Genomic DNA, 22,686 nt, shown 5'->3' on the forward strand with positions numbered 1-22,686 from the left:
GGAGCCATGATCGAGCTTGGCAAGCCTGCTACACTATAGGAAGATGGTAGGGACACACGACCCCAATACAGAGCGGCACTCCCACCATCTCATTTCCAATGATCGCCCAACGAGGTATATATATCTCTCCTCCCTCAGCGAGTGGGGATTTAGACACTTTAACACTTCAATTCATAATCCTCATAAATAAATCGTACTGATTTTAGTATCAAATGTGTCTCCCAACATCTTGAATTTCTCATTTCTATCTAGTAGTAAGTGGACGAATTGGGCTCTCGTGAAGTTACTAGGATTGCGAAACATGACATCAACAGATATAATTAAACTTCAACTTTCTCAAGCCAGATGAATTTTCCTAAAAACAAGAGAGCTATGTTCAGGAAGATACCTAAAACGACACAAAGATCATCACCATCCTTCCGGTCGGTCTTTATCAATGTATTTTTTTTGCCATTATTCCCTTTTATTCTTTCACGTGTAAGAAAAAGAAAAAAGATGTACTGTTTGGTTAAATTCTTTCATTTTCTTTATTTGGGGATGGTAAGTCTTGTCAATTGGATAACTTAGGGGGTGAACTTTGGACATTTTATTGTTTGTGTGTTGTTCGGCAAAGGACATAGTTACAATTGACCCAAAATTCACTCTTGCCTAATTTTTCGAAAGGTTAAGATATTAAACAGGCCCCATTCCACGGCGCTCCTTATCCTCTTGTCGGCACGATGACATGATTGAATTGTTTTAACGACATCCTAGGAGCGTGCGAATAACATTATATGCAACTCATGCATTAATTTAACTAGATTGATGGTGTTTGTGTGTAGTGTTGTGCAAAATTATACATCTTCAACTTCCCTCTCGTGTCGTAAAATGAAAGCCAAAATTAATGATGAAGATGATGAGATTTCGTGCAGAAGATTCTGTGAACATGTTTCAAAATTTTGTTTAATCATAGCAGGATTAAAGAGGAATAAATGGCCATTTGGGGGTAAAACGTACAATTTCTGAAACACTTTTTAATCTTTTTAAAAAATTCCACTGTTTTTACATAAAATATTTTCTGGACAACTTAAAAAGAAGTTGGCTAAGACAAAAAAGAGAAAAGGACCGATTCGACCGAACGCAAGGAACCAAACTACTTCACAGCCAAGCAGTCCTGAGTGGGCTTCCGCTTTTTTGTTGTTGATATTTTAGGCTCATCGATACACGTGTCTCCATAGTTTTTATTTTCAGTAAGATCAGCAATTCCGTTGAGAAAAGGACTCCGTCACCCGCAAAAAAGGCACAGACCCCCGACCGACATGAAGCTTCCGGTGGACAGAAAAGTCATTCTGTAATCAACTTGTCATTGCTGGCCGAATACTGCTCCGTCGGTGACACAGCGTAGTTCCTACGCGGGTGGTTCGATCAGTGCACGCCAGATATTGGTTAACGTCTCTCCAGGCACTACATACGCTCTCCAAGAGCGCGTGGAGATAAACTAATTGAAATAGGATTCGGATAAAGCTAATCAAATTATCCAATGCCCTAATAATGAAAGTGTTATTTATAACGCGCCTTTGTATCAGGTAGAGTTAAGACAGATTGAATACGGAGGCACGCTATCCAATACCCTTTCGACAGGTGCTCTAATCTGGTGAGGTAGCCATGAACAGTCAGGAAATCGGACGCCAATAAAGGCACCACACAACCTCAACCTCACCGTGAGCCTGACCTTTTCTGATAATCTCCTTATCCTCCCATAACTAAATAAAGCTCTCCCCTCCTGTCCAACATTCTTTCCCCTCTCTCTCTCTCGCTCTCGTGCTCGGGTGATTTCTAGGGTTTTCGCTTTCCGGTGGGTGACGACTGTCGAGGACATAAACAAATTGATACGGAAATTTACAGACTTATTCCGTCCATGGTGGTATCCACGGCTCCTTCCTGTGGGTTTCCCGTGCTAAATTCCATCCTTCCGTTGTAATGATTCTGTTCTGTTCACCGGTGGATGGCTCGTTTGCACTGCCGTATTTCCCATTTCGTTATTCTCTTCACTTTTATAGCCCTCGCCACAAACCCTATCCTCGCATCCACAAACGACGACTCCGACGGTGGTGATTTCTCCATTGTCAATTTTGATTCGAATCTCTTCCACCAGGATTACTCCCCCCCGGCCCCACCGCCACCGCCACCTCACCCGCCGTCAGTTTCTTGCGCCAATGACCTCGGTGGAATCGGCTCCCTCGACACCACGTGTCAGATAGTCAGCGATTTGAATCTCACCCGCGACGTGTACATAGCTGGTAAGGGCAATTTTTACGTCCTACCGGGGGTGAAATTCCATTGTCCAAGTCCTGGTTGTGCAATAACGATCAACATTACTGGTATTTTTAGTTTAGGCATCAATTCGTCGATTGTGACCGGAGCTTTCGAGCTCGGGGCGCATAACGCGAGCTTCTTTAATGGTTCGGTGGTGAACACGACGGGGTTGGCGGGCAATCCGCCGCCAGAGACCAGCGGAACGCCCCAGGGGATAAGTGGAGCGGGTGGGGGACACGGCGGCAGGGGTGCATGTTGTTTGGTAGACGAGACGAAGCTCCCGGAGGACGTGTGGGGCGGAGACGCGTACTCGTGGTCCTCGCTGCAGAAGCCGACTAGTTACGGGAGCAGGGGTGGGACGACGAGCAAGGAGGCAGACTATGGTGGGCTAGGCGGTGGGCGGGTGAAGATGGAGATTTTGGGGCATGTTGTGGTGGAGGGGAGTATTTTAGCCGATGGAGGTGATGGAGGGACGAAAGGTGGAGGTGGCTCTGGCGGCAGCATCCTTATCAAGGCGTATAGAATGTAATTAAATCTGTCACACTCCTTTGTTTTTTTCGTAACTAGAATGGGTATTACGAGTTTTCTATGGAATTATGTGTTTGGCGTCATTTGGTTGGTGGGGAAATATTCGGATAAATTAGTCGTTACTATTTTATTTCAGAAACATGAGTTTTGGCTCCGGTTATGTGGTTAGAGAAAATACGGAAGTAATAGAATGGGGATTCATACTTTGTAAAAAAAAACAAAAAAAAAAAAAAAGAGAGAGAATGGGTCTTTGTCTTTTACAGATGGCAGAAAAAGATGAACTTATCACAACTGATCCCAATATACGTTCTAGACTGGTTTAGTTTTTTGGTTGTCTGAAACGGTTTTAATGGAAAAGGCTCTATATTATTTGGCTACGCTTCACCGAACAACAAACGGTATCTGTCTCTGCATGAATTTACTCTGTAGATTTCTGGAAAATTTCAAAAAAGCGACCGCTATGAAATTTTCCTATTTTGGTTTTATGTTTTCTCATCAAGTAAACTAAGATACTATTTCGTTCCTCTTTACTTATAAAAAAAAACTATTTCGTTCCACTTTATCTTTTCAACTTGTATGTGCACATACGCCGTCTTTATAGGTGGAATTTAGTTCAAGCATGAAATTCTGTGAACAAGCATGGACATGCTATTTTTTGAGGGGTTTTGTTTATTTCTTTGAAAGAATTGGAATGCCTCTTTTTTAATACATTGTTCCTGTGGGCTATAGCTGTTGATTTTAATGGAGTCAGTTTTCATGAGTTCCTTGTATCCGTCACTCCTCCTAATTAGCTGTTATTTTCCACATCCAAATGTTGAGTGTGGGGTTTATTTTCTCAATGAAATTCGAATTTCTTTTCCTTTTTATCCCCTTTTCCTTTAAGTAACTTCATCAGATGTGCGCCTGCCTTAATTTACATCTATAAGAGTTCATTTCATGTGAAAGTTAACTAAAGTGCTTTTCTTCTTAAGAACAGGACTGGCAGTGGCAGGATAAGTGCCTGTGGAGGTAATGGTTATGGCGGCGGTGGCGGCGGAAGAGTTTCAGTTGATGTTTTCAGCCGGCATTATGATCCAAAACTTTTTGTGCATGGTGAGACTCATTATGTTCTTTAGCGAGGGTTAGTTCCGTTCATATTTCTGAAACATTTTAGGAACAACTAATTAAATGGAAGATGACATGTTATATAGACTCTTAAGGGTCTCCATTTAGTTTTGAGTATAGTAATATTACCATTTGCACTTATAAAAAAAAAAAATATTACCATTTGCATGTAATGTGGTGAATCTATGATGTAGTCTAGACGCAACAAATTGAGGCTAGGAATAATTGCTCCTTTTTCATTAGATTTAATCATCCAGATTGTTCAGAGATCTGAAGTCTTGTTTATTGTTTTATTGAAGTTAATGTATGTACTTTATGTCACAATGCACTATTAACCGTCATTGAACATAGCAACATTGGTATACTTGGTGGATGGTGCTTAAATTTGGAGGTGGAGGTGGAGGTGAAGGCCTGGAACTGAGTATTTATGATGATGTTTATTTGACCTCATATGGGCTGCCACAGAACTTCACGGTGAGCCATGGGATGCCTCTGGATTTGTTGTCACTCTTGGGACAGGCTTAGATAGGGCGTGGGGGGAAGACCTGGCCCACAGTGAGCCTTTTGAGAGAGCTCGATCAGATACTATTGATGCTTTAGAGAGTGGGAGTACATCGGATAAGGGAGAGCTAGAAGGGGAAGATCCGTTGATGTTGTTTGATCCAAGTAAAGGCTCAACAGAGTGGGAGGAGTTTGCAGGAGTGGATCCTACCCCAATAAGTATGATTCTTCCTACTGTTTCAGCTTATGGGTATTGAAAAAGGTAGAACTTCAAAATTGCATGGGGATTTCGTGTAAGGGCTATGAAGATCAATTTAAGGCACTGATTATAGCCATTGAGGCAGAACAACATGGTGCTGGGTAAAAAAGAGATAGGGAGCTGAAGAGGTTGACGTGATCCATTAATTATGATGGAAATGAGGGGAGTGCAAGTCCTGGAAGAAACAAGGGGAGGGCTGGAACAATTGATAAATGAAGCCCATAATTTTGTGTTGGAATGTTAGGGGACTGAACGAGATTAATAAACGCCTTCGAATAAGAGCTTTATTAAGGCAATGGAAAATGGACATAATTTGTCTACAGGAAACAAAGTTGAAGCTTATCACTAGAAGAATTATTCGGAATATATGGAGTTGTCAATATGTAGGCTGGTCATATTTACTCTCGAAAGGGGCCTTGGGTGGAATTTTGGTTATGTGAGATAAGAGGGTGGTGGAGAATATTGATGAGTTTGTGGGAGAATACTCGGTGGGGTGTTCTTTTAAAGATTTTGATGATGATTTTTTATGGGTGATTGCTGGGGAATATGTTCCTAATTTTGACAGTGAGAGGAGGTTGCTTTGGGATAAGCTTGCTGGCCTATGTTCTTGGTGGGAGGTCCCATGGTGTATTGGTGGAGATTTTAACGTGACAAGAGTTTCTAGCAAAAGATCAGGGGAGGGACGACAAAATCTAGCTATGGTGGATTTTTCAGATTTCATTTTCGAGGTAGGTCTTATGGACTTACCTTTAATGGGAGGTGATTACATTTGGTCTAATAATCAAACTTGGTCAAGACTGGACATATTTCTCATTTCTCCCTCGTGGGAGCTACAATATCTAGATGTAAGTCAGACAAGGCTTTCAAGGATATGCTCTGATCACTTTCCTGTAATGTTAGACTGCGGTGGTATTCAAGGGGGTAGAAGGCCGTTCAAGTTTGAGAATATGTGGTTAAAGATGGATGGTTTTGTGGACTTGGTTAGGCAATGGTGGAATTCATGCCTACTTGAGGGGAAGCCGAGTTATGTATTGGTTGGAAAGTTAAAAGTTTTGAAGAAAGACTTGAAGACATGGAATGAACAGGTAGTTGGTGATGTAACCTTATAGAAGAAGAGTTTGTTTCAAGAGTTACAAAGCTTGGAGGGTGTAGAGGATGAAAACAACTGAAAAGATCAAGTAGTTTCTGAATTAGAAATATCGACTCTAATGGAAGAGATCTTGTGGAGACAAAAGTCAAGGGTTTTGTGGCTTCGGGAGGGGGATAAAAGCACAAAGTTTTTTCACCGTATTGCCAATGCACATAGGAGGTTTAACTCCATTGAGTCCTTGAACATAGATGGAGATGTATCCTTAGATCAGGTTGAGATAAAGGAGCATGTGGCAGGGCATTTCGAACATTTGTTGTCGGAACCTCATGCATGGAGGCCTACCGTAGATGAACTAGCCTTTGAGGTCATTGATCAAAATGGTATGGCTTGGGTGGAGAGATCATTTGAAGAGGAAGAGGTACAAAAAGTAATTAGGAAAATGAATAAAGACAAAGCTCCAGGCTTGGATGGATTCACTATGTCTTTTTTTCGGACTTGTGAGGTGGTGCGAGAGGAAGTAATGCTGGTTTTTCAGGAATTCTTCACTTATGGCAGATTTGAGAAAAGCTTAAATGCTACTTTTATTGCATTAGTTCCTAAAAAGGTTGGTGCAACAAAGGTACAAGATTTCAAGCCGATTAGTTTTGTGGGCAGTGTGTATAAGATACTTGCCAAAGTTCTTGCTCATAGGATGAGCACGGTCATGGAGAAAATTATCTCGAAGTCCCAAAATGCCTTTGTGAGAGGGAGGCAAATTTTGGACTCGGTTCTTATAGCTAATGAATGCTTGGATAGTAGGATCAAGTTGGGAGCTCCAAGTATTTTATGCAAACTTGATATGGAGGAGGCATATGATCACGTTAACTGGGATTTTCTGATATATATGTTGAGTAGATGTGGGTTTGGGGAAAAATGGAGGAAGTGGATAAGACATTGTGTGTCAACGGCTCGCTTCTCGGTTCTGGTAAACGGCGATCCCGTGGGCTTTTTTAATAGTTCGTGGGGCCTACGACAAGTTGACCCATTATCACCCCTTTTATTTGTCCTAGTAATGGAGGCTCTAAGTTGAATGGTGTTGGCGGCAATAGAGGGAGGATTGTTTTCAGGTTTCTTGGTGGGAGATATCCACGGCTCCATCATTATTTCTCACATTTTGTTTGCAGATGACACTTTGCTATTTTGTGAGGCAAATGCAGGGCATATCCAATCTTTGAAGGCCATTTTACTTTGTTTTGAAGCGGTATCCGGATTGAAGATTAATCTTGCCAAGACGAAGATGGTTGCTGTTGGCGATGTTAGCAATATTAGAGGGTTGGCAAATATTTTGGGATGTGGGGTTTTTTCGTTGCCATTGAAGTACCTTGGTCTCTCGTTGGGGGCCTCTTTCAAAGCTATGACAATTTGGGAGGTGGTGCTGGAAAAATTTGAGCGTAGGTTGGCCTGGTGGAAAAGGTTGTATCTTTCTAAAGGGGGGCGAATCACACTTATCAAGAGTACCTTATCCAACCTCCCCACATATTACTTATTTTTATTTTCTCCCCCCGCTAGTATTGCTTCTAGAATAGAGAAGCTCCAACGTAATTTTTTGTGGAGTAGGCTAGGAGATGAGTTTAAATTTCACTTAGTAGGGTGGGAAAATGTATGTTCTCCTTTGAGAGATGGTGGATTGGGGGTCTGGAATATGAGGGTGTTCAATAAGGCATTATTAGGAAAATGGTTGTGGCGTTATAACCATGAGAGGGGAGCTTTGTGGAAATGGGTGATTGACATGAAGTATAGAAGTGAAAGGGGGGGTTGGTGTTCTAAAGAGGGTAGGGGGACATATGGAGTGGGGCTATAGAAGTATATACGAAAAGGTTGGTGCTCTTTAGCTAGTAATATTTGGCTGCGTTTGGGTGATGGTAGTAGGATCAGCTTTTGACAAGACGTGTGGGTGGGAGACACGGCCTTGAAGGATGCTTATCTCATAATTTTCAGAATTGCTTGAGAAAAAGAAGCTATGGTGGCCGACTTACGGGTACTTAATCAAGGTTCACAGGAGTGGAACATCAGCCTTACTTGGGACACACCTGACTGGGAAGTGACTGTTCTAGTGGAATTTCTGAACTTGCTGTACAACACTTCTACTCTACCACAATGGAAGATATGATGGAATGGCGACCCTCTAGGAAAGGGAAATTTTCGGTATGCTCTTTTTATGACTATTACTATGCATCAAAGGCACAATTTCCCCTAGAAGAACATATGGAGGACTAAAACACCTACAAAGGCCGCTTTTTTTGTCTGGACGGCAGCTCTAGGGAAGATTATGATCATTGATAATCTTAGGAGACGTGACCTTATTATTATGGACTTGTGCTGTTTGTGCAGAAATAGTGGTGAAATGGTGGACCATCTACTTTTACATTGTGAGTTTGCTTGAGATATTTGGACTTTCTCAGCAGAATGGGTATAACATGGGTGATGCCGGGTAGGGTGGTTGAACTTTTAGCAAGTTGGAAAGGGATCATAGGGACACCACATATTGCAACCGTGTGGAAGATGGTCCCTATATGTATTCTCTGGTGTATTTGGAATGAAAGAAACGAGAGACTTTTTGAGGATCATGAACGCTCCTTGGAAGAGTTTAGGAGTTTTTTCTGGAAGACTTTGTTTTTGTGGGCCGTTGCTCTTGATTTGAATGTTTTGAGCTTCTATGATTTCCTTGTAACTGTTTCTAGTTCTTAAATAGATGTATTCACATGTATACTTATAGTGTACCTGGGCTACTCATATATATCCAATATATTGTATCCACTCTACTTGCTCCGATCCTTGTTTTGGACGTTGAGTGATACTGGGTGGCGTTTGAGCTTTCTTGAATATTAGGGATTGGTTTTTGTTCCATGGGGTCTGATTGTGGCTTGCAATTGGCTGTAATGGATGCAAAATTTAAATGAGTATTATTTGGGGTTTTTGATACCTTCTTAGTGTGTTTATTCAATGGGGTCCCTGCCAACGATCTAGTTTTGAATTCCTCAAGCTCTTTTCACTTTTTTATGTATTTATTTTTAATGCGATGCAACCATTGTTTTAGAACTACTCTCAGTAAGGGGCCCATTTGGATACTTGGAATATCTCAGTATATCTGTGAATAGTAATGAAATAGTTTGAGTTAAAATATTTTATTTGGTTTTGGGAAAGTAGAGAGAAACAAATTGATTAAAAATATTATAAAGTTAAAAAATTGTTTGAATATAATTTTTGTTTTGAAATTTGAAAAAGTGGTATTATTTTTTGTGGTTTGTTTGAGAGTTTTGAAAAGTTGTAATGATTAGGTAATAATTAGATGAAAAAGTTGAAGATTTGAAATTGAAAGTGTTTTGTGTTTGAGAATGAAATATCTGAAAATACTTAAGAACAATTGTTTGCCAAGCGCACCTGAAGTGAATATACCTTGCCATTTTTTATACAATTCCGTTCTAACTTCAGTTTCTTTTTGTGTGTATATGAGTGTCTTTGCATTTTTTGGGGGTATTAGTTTTCAATTATCTAAACCAAATGGCATCTTCACCCCTCATAAGCAGGGTTGGAAGCTGAGCCCATGGGTTTAAATTAAACGATTGTGTATGGGCATGCATATTATATTTACTTACCAACAGAAAAGGGTTAAGAAAAAGATACCACCATGTCATTTGAAATCTCTTTTTACTGTATCTAATGCCTTTCTTACCATGAATTTGCTTGTTTCCTTTGCATTATTTTTCTCTTTCCATGTTAGGCATTTGTGTGGAACACTTTCCTTTTATCAGTTGCGTGTTCAGGTGTCTATGTTCCATTTATGGGAACCCTTAGGGGTTGGCTCAAGTGGTAAAGGCCTTTGGCTTGGGGGTGTGCTCCCTCCATGTCTAAGGTTCAAATCCCCTTGAGTGCAAACAATCTCTAGGGGCTATCGGATTGGAGGATTTTTCCCTTGAATTACCCGATGTGCACTTGCAGGAAACTCCTTACCGAGGACCTGTGCACCCCTGGGATTAGTCGAGATACTGTTCCTGAACACCCGGTGCCAATAAAAAAAAAAATGTTCCATTTATGGGTGCCAAGTCGCTGGCTTGGTATCAGTTAGTAGTAAAATATTTGTATATCTATGAGAAAATTAAGTACATTATGCTTTGTTTCAAATTTCTGTCGTCAATATGTGAAACTATTTTGCAACTGCAAACTCTATTGTTATTTGCAGGAGGAAGTAGTTTTAGCTGTCCAGAGAATGCAGGTGCTGCTGGGACTTTATATGATGCTGTTCTCCGGAGCCTTATTGTCAACAATCATAACATATCAACAAATACGGAGACACTTCTTTTGGAGTTTCCCAATTTACCTCTTTGGACTAATGTTTATATTCAAAATAATGCCAGGGCTACTGTTCCATTGCTTTGGAGTCGTGTCCAGGTTTGTGAAACTCAGATTGTTAATTTATCCTGGTAGAGCATTTTCTTTAGTTATAACTTGCTCTTACTTTTTAGCCAGCGTATATGTACACATTTAAAATCGAGCTCGAGTAATTATTGTTATAAATGACATACTAATAATAAACATAACAAATAATTGTTTTTTATACGTTAAATAAGATTTTATAAACATTAAAAATTTACTAATAATAAATATAAAAGTAGTAGCAAATGTAATAAAATTATATATTCAGTTTATTTAACTAGTTAAGATTTAATCTAATACTGTGGACCATTATGTTGTGGGATTGCTATCTACGTGGTGCTTCGCCAACATGTTGCACACGTGAGCTACTAGTAATGGATTCTCTGGAGTTTTTTCATGATCTTACATGATTTTTGACACTTAATGCAGTTTTTGTTATTATTTAGATCTTTGCATCTTGGCATGTTCAATTTTAACGCTACCATCATTGTAATGAGATCGCATTCAGTCTTTTGCTGCGAGTGTGGTGTTTTAGATTTATATATAGATTTGATATTTATAATCAAGATCACAAAATTTTCGTCATATTGTCATGGAGCCCTTGAGAATGTTTTGAATATATAATATTTTTCATCAACTATAAATTTCAAAGTATGGGCATTGAGATCAAGGAGATTGTGGGATCAAAGTGGACGTTCCCGATTTCCATTACCATCTGCATCTTGAGGATTTTCTTGAATGGTTAAGCATCTCTTCAGTGTTTTCTCCAGCTGTTATTTTCCTGAAGAAAGACAGTTTGGTTGACTGTATATCCTTTCAGGAAATGCAATTATGTTGCATATCTGGATTTAATTTGGTGAACTCCTGCTGATGCACTTTTCAGGTTCAAGGACAGATAAGTCTGTTGCGTGGTGGAGTGTTGAGCTTTGGGCTTGCACATTATGCTTCATCTGAGTTTGAGTTATTGGCAGAAGAACTGTTGATGAGTGATTCTGTGATCAAGGTGACAATTTAAAGTCTTTTTTCTGTGGTATTACCTAAGATCTCACGCATCTTGATGTACTTGTTCTACTGATCTGCAGAACTTGTATATGCTTGCTTGTATTGCTCATACTTGTAATTCTGCCAAAAAAATTTCAGATGCTATCTGCTAATTTTACAACATTATTCCTTGTCTTGATAATGACCTATTAGCAAACGCATGGCTGGATTATTCTTTACTAGTATCATCTATCTGCTTAGTCTCCCCCTGCCCTGGTTGTGCTACACACAGGGCTTGCTTTCTGATCTCATCCTATTTGATGCGGTTTGATGTTAAGTGTTTAAAATTTGCTAATGTGTGTTATGATACTGGGTTTATTTAACTTAAGGTGTATGGGGCTCTACGCATGTCTGTGAAAATATTCTTGATGTGGAATTCCACAATGTTCATAGACGGTGGCGATGATGCAACACTAGCCACATCTTTGCTTGAGGCTAGTAATTTAATCGTTCTCAAGGTGTGTGACTGTCTATTATTTGGATTTTCAAAGCATATTACTCGACTTGCATTTATGTGATTTTTCTGCTTTGCATATAAAAAAATGTGAATTTTCTGTTTTTGCATAACAGGAATCGTCTGTCATACATTCTAATGCAAATCTAGGAGTTAATGGACAAGGTCTGCTGAATTTATCAGGACGAGGGGATCGGATTGAAGCACAACGGCTGGTTCTATCGCTATTTTACAGTATTCATGTAAGTGGCTCTTCCATTAAAACGTTTATTGAGATCCACATAATGAAAGACTGAAATTCTGAATAACCTCCGTATGAAGCTAATATATTTCTTCACTTGCAAGTTTCTAGAAAACAGTTTAACAGCCCATAACAAACAAATTTTAATAGCCATTCAGTCGAAGCAATATATGCTGTTCAAGCTCTAATATTAGTCAAGTTTCAAAACCTTTTTCCTAGATACCATCAGCGAAATATGTTCTATTACCTTGAGTCTAAGGTAATAGGTCCGTTCAACCCTCTTTCCTGAAATGTAAAGATTTATTCTAGATATATGATGTAATAAAGCTCTCTTTAGTTTGTCTTATGAGAAACATGACACCTTCGTATTCAAATTATAGTTTTGAGTCTTGTCCCCATTTTTATGCTAATGGTCTCAGCTCGAATTAGAAGTGTTCTTGTTCGATTATGAGGAATAATTTACTACTGTTCATGATAATATTGTACTTCGGTTGCACCGTGTGCTCTTTTATAAAATTTTCCATTTATATAAATGAAGTTATGGAAACTGTTCAAAGATCCCTGTGAGTTATAGTAGAGGATTGTACATGCCCTTACCTTGGGACTTGATTTATATAATTATCAATAAAGTTCTCTCTCTCTCTCTCTCTCTAATTTTTTTAATTTTTTATTTTATTACCTTGAAGGTTGGACCTGGATCTGGTTTGCGTGGTCCCTTAGAGAATGCAACAACTGATGCTGTGTAAGTATGAATCTAGGTGTATCGTCACTCGCTTGAACTTGTCTAATGCTTTATCTTTTAGCAAACCTTTACTTTAAGATCCTATTTTAATCTCTATAGGGTACCGAGGCTCCATTGTGAAAACGAAGATTGTCCTGTTGAACTGCTTCAACCCCCTGAAGACTGCAATATGAACTCATCATTGTCCTTCACCCTTCAGGTGCTTTTTGTGCCGAACTGCTGAATGATAATAATTGAATTAGTCACCAGAATATTTAGCAGCTTTGTCAATTTTCTTTTCTCAGATCTGTCGAGTTGAAGATATATCTGTTGAAGGCCTGATAAAAGGATCTGTTGTTCATTTCCATAGAGCAAGAACTATTAATGTGCAGTCTTCTGGAACGATTAGTGCATCTGGGATGGGTACTTTTTCCCCTTACCAGTGATTTTATAATGACCATGAGTAACTTAGTAGTTATGCTCCCTCCACTTTGCTTCAGTCTCTCCCTCTTAACTCTCTTGAACAAAAGAGTTTTGCTACTTAACAAGCCAATGTGTCAACACACCACTTGTTGTGGGACCCATTATAGTTATAAAAAAAGTTAAAAACCCATTAATTTTTCATCATTGTGGGACCGACTTCAGTAATGTGTTGGGTGTGTCAAAAAAGGCTCGCAAATAGATTTTTTATGAACAAAATGACCACACACACCTGGTATGACATACACACTCATCACAGTTTCAAGTGGTCTGTTGAATTTCCTATGATTGATTAAGAAAACAAAAGGAAACCTTAGTTTGTTTTTTTTTTTTTTTTCAGGCTGCACAGGTGGTGTGGGCAGAGGACATGTTCTGAGCAATGGTATTGGCAGTGGTGGTGGGCATGGTGGTAAAGGTGGGGCCGGTTGCTACGATGGTCATTGTGTTGAGGGTGGTATCACATATGGTAATGCAGATTGGCCCTGTGAACTTGGTAGTGGAAGTGGAGATGAGAGCTCAGCTGGTTCAACTGCAGGTGGTGGTGTCATAGGTAAGCTTATATTTTGGGTCAATTCAACGTGTTAACACTGTTTCTATTAAATGGTGTGAGACGTTGATAAAGAACTACATTATAGCTGCAACCATCGAAGATGTTTTCTCCATCATGTGTTATATTAAAAATAGTGATGATTCTATGTAGCCAAATTTTCGGTGTAGTTGAGGTGGCCCCATTCATTCGTGGGCATACTTTCTTAGGTTTACTTTTTGTTTCAACTAGCTTTTGCCTTGGGCTGAATTGGAGATAATTGTGAAGGCACACTCTTTAAATGTGTAGCTCCTAATGGTCTAGTTACATATTCATATTGACAAGAGGCAGGCTCTGGGTTATTAAGAATGTCTTTTTTCCTCTTTAACATTTTTTAATCTTGTTGTTTAACTTTAGGGTTGTGCTCCTTTTTGCACATATTTAATGCTTTATATTTTTTTTTTGATAAGTAATCAAAGATAATATATTCATAAAAATAGGCAAAGCCCAAGTACACAGGAAGTATACATGAAGAAGTGCCTAGTTGATGGAAAAATGATTTAATGATTACCTCCTACTACTAAATGGAGAATGGCTCTTGTAAAAAAATTTTAATGATGGATGGCTCTGTTCAGTTATATACAACCTTTATTGAATTGATTCCTGCTATGCCTTTAATGCTTACTCCATGTTCATGCATTACACTGCAGTAATGGGTTCATTGGAGCATCCCTTATCAAGTTTGTCCATTGAAGGCTCGGTGATTGCCGATGGAGAAAGTTTTAAAGGAACTAGGGGAAAGGTAAATTATGCTATTGCAGATGGTTCAAATGGAGGCCCTGGAGGAGGGTCTGGTGGAACAATACTTATGTTTTTGCATACACTAGAACTTGATGAGTCTGCTATTCTTTCGAGTGTTGGAGGGTCTGGTGGTCCCATTGGGGGTGGAGGAGGTGGTGGTGGAAGGATTCACTTTCATTGGTCTGAGATTCCTACTGGAGATGTATACCAGCCCATTGCTACGGTGAAAGGAAGCCTCCATGCAAGGTCGGTAGATAATCTTTGCTTTTTTTTTTTCAAGTAAGATGAGATTTATTGATGATCAATAATAGATATATATTTTTAAATATTCGTGGATATTTATATTCATTGATGCATATTTATCTATATGCCTGCAAATTCTCTCTTTTTTTTGTTCTTTCAATGTTGTGAAAAGAAAGAATTTGCCGTTTCATAATGAACTTGCTTATATGATTTTAATGGGCTTAGTTTATATGAATTTATTGTATCTTTCTCTCTTTCTGGATAGATCCCTCTTATGTATACTACTTGTGTACTTGCGGTGTGCAATTTTTTTTAAGTTTTCTAAGAGATGCAGTCTCTATACATCACTTCAGTTTATAATATCATCACTATGTTTAGCTAGTCTTCTACTCCCCCCCCCCCCCCCCTTTTTATCGGTTTGGAGGGGGGGTTTCTGTTGAGGTAATATGCAGCTGATGTTCCCCATTGGTTCTTTATCTTGTGATCTTTCTTGTCACATTTTGATGTTTTCTGTTAAATGTTATAGGGGAGGGGTTGGTAGAGATGAAGGTGGTGCTGGAGAAAATGGGACGGTGACCAGTAAAGCTTGCCCTAAAGGGCTCTATGGTATTTTTTGTGAGGTACATTTCTCAGTTCTATGACATTGAGATGTCGTTCATTTCTTTTGTGCTTGTAAACCGTTGTTTGTTTGGCATATCTAAACTTTAGATTTTGTCTGCACGCTGATTTCTTTCTTTCATCTGTTTTATCTTTACATTGCTTCCAGTTTGTGGGATACATTTTACATTCATGAATTGCTCAAGATTGCAACTAGCTATGTTAGTAGAAAATGATGAAAACTATGGGGTGCTAGTTATTATTTCAACGTGATGGGGTAGGTTCCTCCATCTAATTTTTATTTACTGGATGGAGGAACCTCCTCATGCATCATATTTATTTCTATCTTGCAGATTTTGTGACACTTGGATTTTGCGTTCTTTGTTTATCTTCAGGAATGCCCCGCCGGCACATATAAGAATGTTACCGGATCTGATAGAGCACTTTGTCAACGTTGTCCTGATCAAGAGCTTCCCCATCGTGCTGTTTACATTGCTGTCCGAGGTACTTCTATGTTAATGGTGGCTAATTCATTTTAAATAAAAGATGGTAAGAGCCTTGGTCTTGGTGGCATGCTCCGTCTAAGGTTTAAACCCTTAGGTGCAAACAATTCTAATGGCCATTTTACTGAGGGAATTTTCCCTTGAATTACCCAAAGTGCACTTGTGGGAAAGTTCTTGCCGAGGGCCTGTGCATCCCAGGATTAGTCAGCACTTTTTTATTTTTTTAAAGAAAAAAGAGTATATAAAAACCCCACTTTTAGCGGAGGAAAGCCGTAGTTACACTGAAAGAAAAATGGCCGTAGTTACACTGAAAGAAAAACGGCCTTGAAAAGGATAAGGTGCATACATGCACACTAGACTATGTCGGCAAAATTCATTTACAACGTAAACAAGGAAGTCCTGCCTTGTCTAAGCCTAAATGCATGCTCCTCTCACCTCCTGGGGCAGGTCTCGCTGTTGTAGTATCTCCAAGCTAAATCCCCGAGCCCCTATCTTAGCCAGGTTGTCTGCGCCTTAATTCACTTCCCTGTAAATGTGCTGAACTTGTACTTCCATCCCCAAAGCTATCAGTCTCTCTGCCAAACACTTAGGCCCCGTTTGGATTCAGAAATGAGTTGAATAAAATATTGTTAGAATATTATTTTTAATATTATTATTGTTTTGAGATTTGAAAAAGTTAAATTGTTTATTATATTTTGTGTGAGAATTTGAGAAAGTTGTAATGATGAGATGAGAATAGTTGAGGTGAGTTTCCAATCCAAACCGGGGCTTAATTTTAATGCAAACCACGTTACCTGAATCCGATTTACCCTCCATGTGTGCACAACATCTTCTAATCCAGAGAAATCAACTAATAACTGATGGAAGGAGGCCAATGAGCAAGGAACCTGGCCTTTCAAAACCACCATGCAATATTCTGTGTCCAATTCTGGTACAGGCCCCTCCGCATCCCCAAAGCCTTCTCAAAGAAACTCCACACAGACCTAGCCACTTCACCCTCAAGCAAGACATGGTCCAGAATCTCTACAGAAGGAGAAGAGCAACAATCACCCTTGGGGGCCAGTGCAATCTGCATTTTCTGAGTGTTAGAGTCTAGAGGGAGGCCCTTATGGAAGCTTTTCCACGTAAAAACTGCAAAAAACATTTTTTGCGGTAACAGCTTATGCCAAATCCATTTACCCCACCAAGTCTGCTGACCTCTATTTCTAAGTACCTGCCAGGCCGATTTAGTTGAGAATATCCCATTAGCCTCTGGTTTCCATATGGGGATGTCTGGTCCCATTCTCATTGGGGGTTGTTTGTCTAGAATATGCATGCTAAGCTCATCTCCTAAGAGTTGAATCAGAAGTTGCATGTTCCAACCGACTTTTATTTGGTTCACCAAATCAGCCACCACACCATTTGGGAGTCCCTTTACCTCTGTCAACTCTTCTATGGCCCCTAGCCCCACCAGTCATCATGCCAAATAGAGACTTGTCCTTCCTTTAATCGCCATCCTATATTGCTAATGACCACCGGAATGAGTGGCCTAATTGCCTTCCAAAAGAATGAGTCATAGGTCAAAAGAGAATTACCATAGATAAACTTCCACGCAAACTTCATGTGCAATGCCTTCTTCACCTCTTCCACGTCTCTTACACCTAGTCCCCCTTCTGCAGTAGGTTTGCAAGCCTTAGACCATGCCACCCGTTTTTTCTTCCTTCTCCCTTCAATTCTTCCCCAGAAGAAATCAGCAAATAGATTTCTAAGCATGGCGTGTGACATACTTTGTTCTGGGCACCCGTTGTCAAATTAAAAAAATATTTTAAATCAAAAGGGTCAAAAAAGCATAAATCCCTTTGAGATATTGAGTTTTTATTGCTTTGTGTTCTTTTTAACTTGTACAGGAACTATTTCTTGCTTCTAGTTTCATTTGCTTTATATCTTTATTGTTTCTTATTTTCTTCAGTAATCACATCCGAAGTTTTTTGGAAGTCTTGGTAACCTAATTATGCACTCATAACTTGTCCTCTTTAACAGGAGGTATAGCTGAAACTCCTTGTCCTTATAGATGCATCTCAGACAGATACCACATGCCACACTGTTATACGGCTCTTGAAGAGTTGATTTATACATTTGGTGGACCTTGGTTATTTATTCTTTTTCTTATGGGTCTCCTCATTCTGTTAGCACTGGTGCTTAGTGTTGCGAGAATGAAATTTTTCGGGGTCGATGAATCACCAGGACCAGCTCCCACTCAACATGGCTCTCAAATAGATCACTCCTTCCCTTTTCTAGAGTCTTTGAATGAGGTGTTCCTCTAAAAGTTCTCGTGTCATATTTTTTTGGTTGTACTGAAGTCTGTCACATTCTGGTTTCATAGCCTTTCTTTGCTGTCTCTCTCTCCACCCTTGACATTGGAGGTTAACATTGTGCTATTTGTATCCTAGGTTCTGGAAACAAACAGAGCTGAAGAGTCCCAGAGTCATGTGCATCGAATGTATTTCATGGGTCCTAATACTTTCAGTGAACCTTGGCATCTCCCTCACAGACCTCCTGTACAAATAAAAGAGATTGTGTAAGATTATCTCTTGGTCAGTTTAATTATATTTGAGATTGAAGGATTTCTCCCTATTCCCATTGATCTGGCAGATATGAAAGATTTCTTCCTAATCCATTTGATCTGGCAGATATGAGGGTGCATTCAATGCGTTTGTGGATGAGATTAATGCTATAGCTGCATATGAATGGTGGGAGGGAGCAATATACAACATTCTTTCTGTCCTTGCATATCCCCTTGCATGGTCATGGCAACATTGGCGTCGGAGATTGAAATTGCAGCGCCTGCGTGAATTCGTTAGATCAGAGTATGATCATGCTTGCTTACGTTCTTGCCGTTCACGTGCTCTCTATGAAGGGATTAAGGTATGTTTTTGCATAAATACATTATTTGTATTGCTTTTTTAAAACAAGACATGAGATGTAGGAATAGATTTCAGAGATTTTGTACTTTTTGCTGAGTCCCTGCTGCCTCCTTGTAAGAGAGGTCCTGATTTACTACTACTATCGGATCCGTGAAATTTAGTTTTTCTCTCTCTTTTGGGCATGTAATTGATGGAAAGAAGTGAAAAAGGAAGAACTCCCTATAAGAGACCTTTTCTAATTATTTACTATCAATCAATACCACGTCGTAATATTAAAAAAAATGGTTGTATTTGTGTATATTATGAGATGCATATAGCCTGTCAAATTTTTTGTACCATTATTTTTTTCATACTAGAAGGAAGGGAGAAATGTTTGGGAGAACTTTTATTTTATTATATAGATACTCAATAAATTTTATTCATAGAAGTAGGCTAAGCCCAAGTACACAGGGTGTATACATGAGAAAAAACCTAATTAGAGTTTACAATCGAAAAAAGATCTCTTCCCCCCCCCCCCCGGGGCCCATAAGAACAAAGTTAAAAAATAAAGCTTTAAGCTCATTCAATTATCTCACGATCTTCGAAGCTTATATCATCTCTCCCGCCAAATGCACCAACACGTGCATATAGGAACCATTTTTCAAATCGCCACCACTTGTGAGTTGCCCCGAAGGTCTCTCCAACTTGCAAGGAAATCCACCAGTCTAAGAGGCATGACCCATAACAATCCAATTCTCACGAAAAAATCATCCCACATGGTCTTGGCCACCTTGCAATGTAAAAACAAATGATCTACTGATTTGGCATTCTTCTTATACATACAACACCAATCCAACACCATTACTCGACATTTCCTTAAGTTATCTATGGTGAGGATCTTTAGAGATGCTGTCCATACGAAAAAAGCTGCTTTTGAAGGAGCTTTTATCTGCCATATGCTCTGCCAAGGGAACATAGTCATTCTAGGGCTCGTTAAAACTTGGTAAAACGATCTAACCCTGAATTTACCTTTCTTGGAGGAACTCCAGCTCATCTTATCTGTGGTACCTTTTGTCATGCTTATAGAATACAATGCGTCATCTGTGGTACCTTCTGTTATGTTTGTGAGAACTTATAATAGTGTGCAGCTCTATATTTAGTTCCACAATCAGAAGTAATTTATTGACTTTAGATTGTATATTTGGTAGCTTTGATTTTATAATCAAGTGTTTATCGTTGGCAATGGCTAATGTTCTCATTCTTTTATCCATCTACAATGCCCATTTTTATTTTTCGCTCATACTTTTGTACTTCTTGTATCGTTTTTTTTGGGTTTAGAATTATTCGTTGTGAATAGGCATATTTATATCTTGATAGATGACCCTATATTTGGCTTATTGTTCAGCCAACAGGCTTTTTTTTTTTTTGTGTAATCCACTGAAAAATCTAATATTCCCGACAATGCGAAAAGTTTTAAGCATGTGTATGTTCTCCTGTATTAATTCAGGTAGCTGCTACTTCTGATTTAATGCTAGCATACATGGATTTCTTCCTTGGTGGGGATGAAAAGAGAACTGATCTTCCTCCTCGCTTGCATCAAAGATTTCCAATATCATTACCGTTTGGAGGCGATGGAAGTTACATGGCTCCTTTCTCACTACACAGCGATAACATTCTCACAAGCCTTATGAGCCAGGTTTGTTAGTCTATACACAGAAACTTGGTGTAAAAAATTGATTAATTTTGCAAAAAAAAAAAAGAAGAAGGCAACTAACACATGCAAATTTTGCTAAATGCATGTTTTTGGCTTGCAGTCAGTCCCACCTACCACATGGTATCGGTTAGTGGCTGGTTTGAATGCACAATTGCGCTTAGTTCGTCGTGGATGGATAAGAGTAACATTTCGACCTGTTCTCAGATGGCTTGAAACTCATGCCAATCCTGCATTGAGGAGCCATGGCATTCGTGTTGATCTTGCTTGGTTTCAAGCTACAGCTTGTGGCTATTTCCAGTATGGACTTTTTGTGTATGCCGTTGAAGAAGAAAATGATTCTGCTTCGTTTGGAAACCTTGGTGGTGCTATTCAAACTGAGCAACATTCACGGTAATGGCCCTGCTGCGATTTGAGTGATAAAGTACTTTTTAACCAAAATTTTGCACCTTTGATTTTGTCAACTCCATGCTCATACAATTCGACTTGTGAGAATTGGTTGTTCTGAAGTGTAAATTCTTGCAGAAATTGGGTGGGTGTCAATTTTACATTGTGGTTCCGTGGATGAGATGGATTTGAGTTGAGACCATAATAATGAATACATATATTAAAAGCATAGACGCTTGTGCACACTTGCACAGTACAGACCCACAAATTTGCACTCAAGTCACATCAAACAAGGGTATGCACATGGCATCAGTTATAGAACTCCAGTCTTATGTTGCGGGTTTTTGATATGAAAGATAATGTAAATTGGTGTACAGCGCTCTCGTCCATGCTTCATGACACGTATGTAGATGCATATAATGGTGTGATTAGATTGAATTTGACGTGGTTTCCTCTCTCCGTTGGTTGACAGTCTGAAAAGCACTTACAGGGAAAATGCATCCAGTCATCTCAGAGAAGAATCACACTTAAACCGTGCACACAGAACCAGTGAAAGTTTAATGAGGCGGAAAAAGACGTATGGCATCATTATAGACGCTAACAGCTTACAAGTAGTTGAGGAAAGGAGAGAGATATCTTATCTTCTCTCTTTTATACTTCATAATACTAAACCTGTTGGCCACCAGGTATATAACTCATACTTGAGTGGATTATTGCATTTTATTGGTTCACGTTTATTTTGATTTCTTCTCTTTTAACAATGTTCTTTTTCTTTTTTGATCTAATTGCAGGATCTTGTTGGCTTGGTCATCTCTATGCTACTTTTAGGAGATTTTAGCCTAGTACTGCTTACTTTGCTCCAATTGTATTCATATTCACTGGGAGATGTCTTCCTGGTTTTGTTTGTTCTACCTCTCGGTGTTCTCCTCCCATTTCCTGCTGGAATCAATGCTCTATTCAGTCATGGACCTAGGCGATCTGCAGGCCTTGCACGAGTCTATGCATTGTGGAATATTACGTCCTTGATTAATGTTGTAAGTTGCACTATCAAGCTTTTAAGTTTCAGGTTGAGTGGTGGTACATAATTCTTTATCCGGCCTCTGCTTTGAAACTCTTCCTTCATATGAGGAACATGTAGGCATCGAGGAGCTTACTTTGTGCTCGTTTAACAAAGTAACAACATTTGTACATATTTGGATTTAACAAATTGAAACATTACCTTGTGATCTTTCAGGTGGTTGCATTTCTTTGTGGATATGTCCACTATAGCACTCGATCATCACCTACAAGTAGAAAACAACCCAACTTTCAGCCATGGAATATTAGCATGTGAGAGATTCTATAGCTTGGAAAAAAAAATTTATTTTAGTATTTGCTTATGAAGTTATGGCATTTTGACAAAGCACCCAACTAACAGTGACTATTTTCATGGTGGTGGTGGTGGGTTCAGGGATGAAAGTGAATGGTGGATTTTTCCGGCTGGACTGGTTTTATGTAAATTCTTGCAATCCCGACTTATCAATTGGCATGTGGCAAATCTGGAGATCCAAGACCGTTCATTGTATAGCAACGATTTTGAACTGTTCTGGCGGTCATAATTATAGTTGTCAAAGAAGTTGGCGTTTCCGCATTAACATGTATTTTTTGTCGTCGGCATGCTTTTTGAGAGTCGGTGAATGATTGACATATAGATTAGAGAGAGTCCTTTAGAAAGAAAAAGAAAAAGAAAAAGGAAATAGAGAGAGAGACAGAGAGACAGAGATTCATTATTGTAATCCCTTTTGAACAAACAAAGCGAGCATATATGTGAAATTATTTAGTGCAATCTTTATTCCTACGAGGGAAAAATCTAGTGCAGTGTACCCATCTGAATTCTCTTCTATTCTTATATTTTCTCGTATCACAATGT

The 22,686-nt window shown here is 39.2% G+C and overlaps 1 protein-coding gene across 2 annotated transcripts; it reads left to right on the forward strand.

Annotated features, from left to right (window-relative positions):
* The first annotated feature begins 1,732 nt into the window (after positions 1 to 1,732).
* Positions 1,733 to 22,659, forward strand: LOC109009459. Of its 2 annotated transcripts, none has more exons than XM_018989915.2 (22): positions 1,733 to 2,820; positions 3,800 to 3,915; positions 9,997 to 10,205; positions 11,074 to 11,193; positions 11,561 to 11,689; positions 11,802 to 11,927; positions 12,613 to 12,668; positions 12,768 to 12,867; positions 12,953 to 13,070; positions 13,468 to 13,677; positions 14,364 to 14,700; positions 15,224 to 15,317; positions 15,690 to 15,798; positions 17,817 to 18,088; positions 18,227 to 18,354; positions 18,467 to 18,701; positions 20,187 to 20,375; positions 20,494 to 20,783; positions 21,268 to 21,463; positions 21,569 to 21,811; positions 22,012 to 22,106; positions 22,228 to 22,659. In XM_018989915.2, exons 1-22 carry the CDS (start codon positions 1,985 to 1,987, stop codon positions 22,373 to 22,375), a joined length of 4,356 nt encoding a protein of 1,451 aa, XP_018845460.1. In that variant the 5' UTR covers positions 1,733 to 1,984; the 3' UTR covers positions 22,376 to 22,659. The 2 variants fall into 2 exon arrangements, with proteins under 2 accessions (XP_018845460.1, XP_018845459.1); XM_018989914.2 differs by having other exon boundaries at positions 1,736 to 2,820; positions 21,250 to 21,463.
* The last annotated feature ends 27 nt before the right edge of the window (positions 22,660 to 22,686 follow it).

The sequence above is a fragment of the Juglans regia genome, chromosome 11, assembly GCF_001411555.2.
Source record: "Juglans regia cultivar Chandler chromosome 11, Walnut 2.0, whole genome shotgun sequence".
In the NCBI taxonomy this organism is placed as follows: Eukaryota; Viridiplantae; Streptophyta; class Magnoliopsida; order Fagales; family Juglandaceae; genus Juglans; species Juglans regia.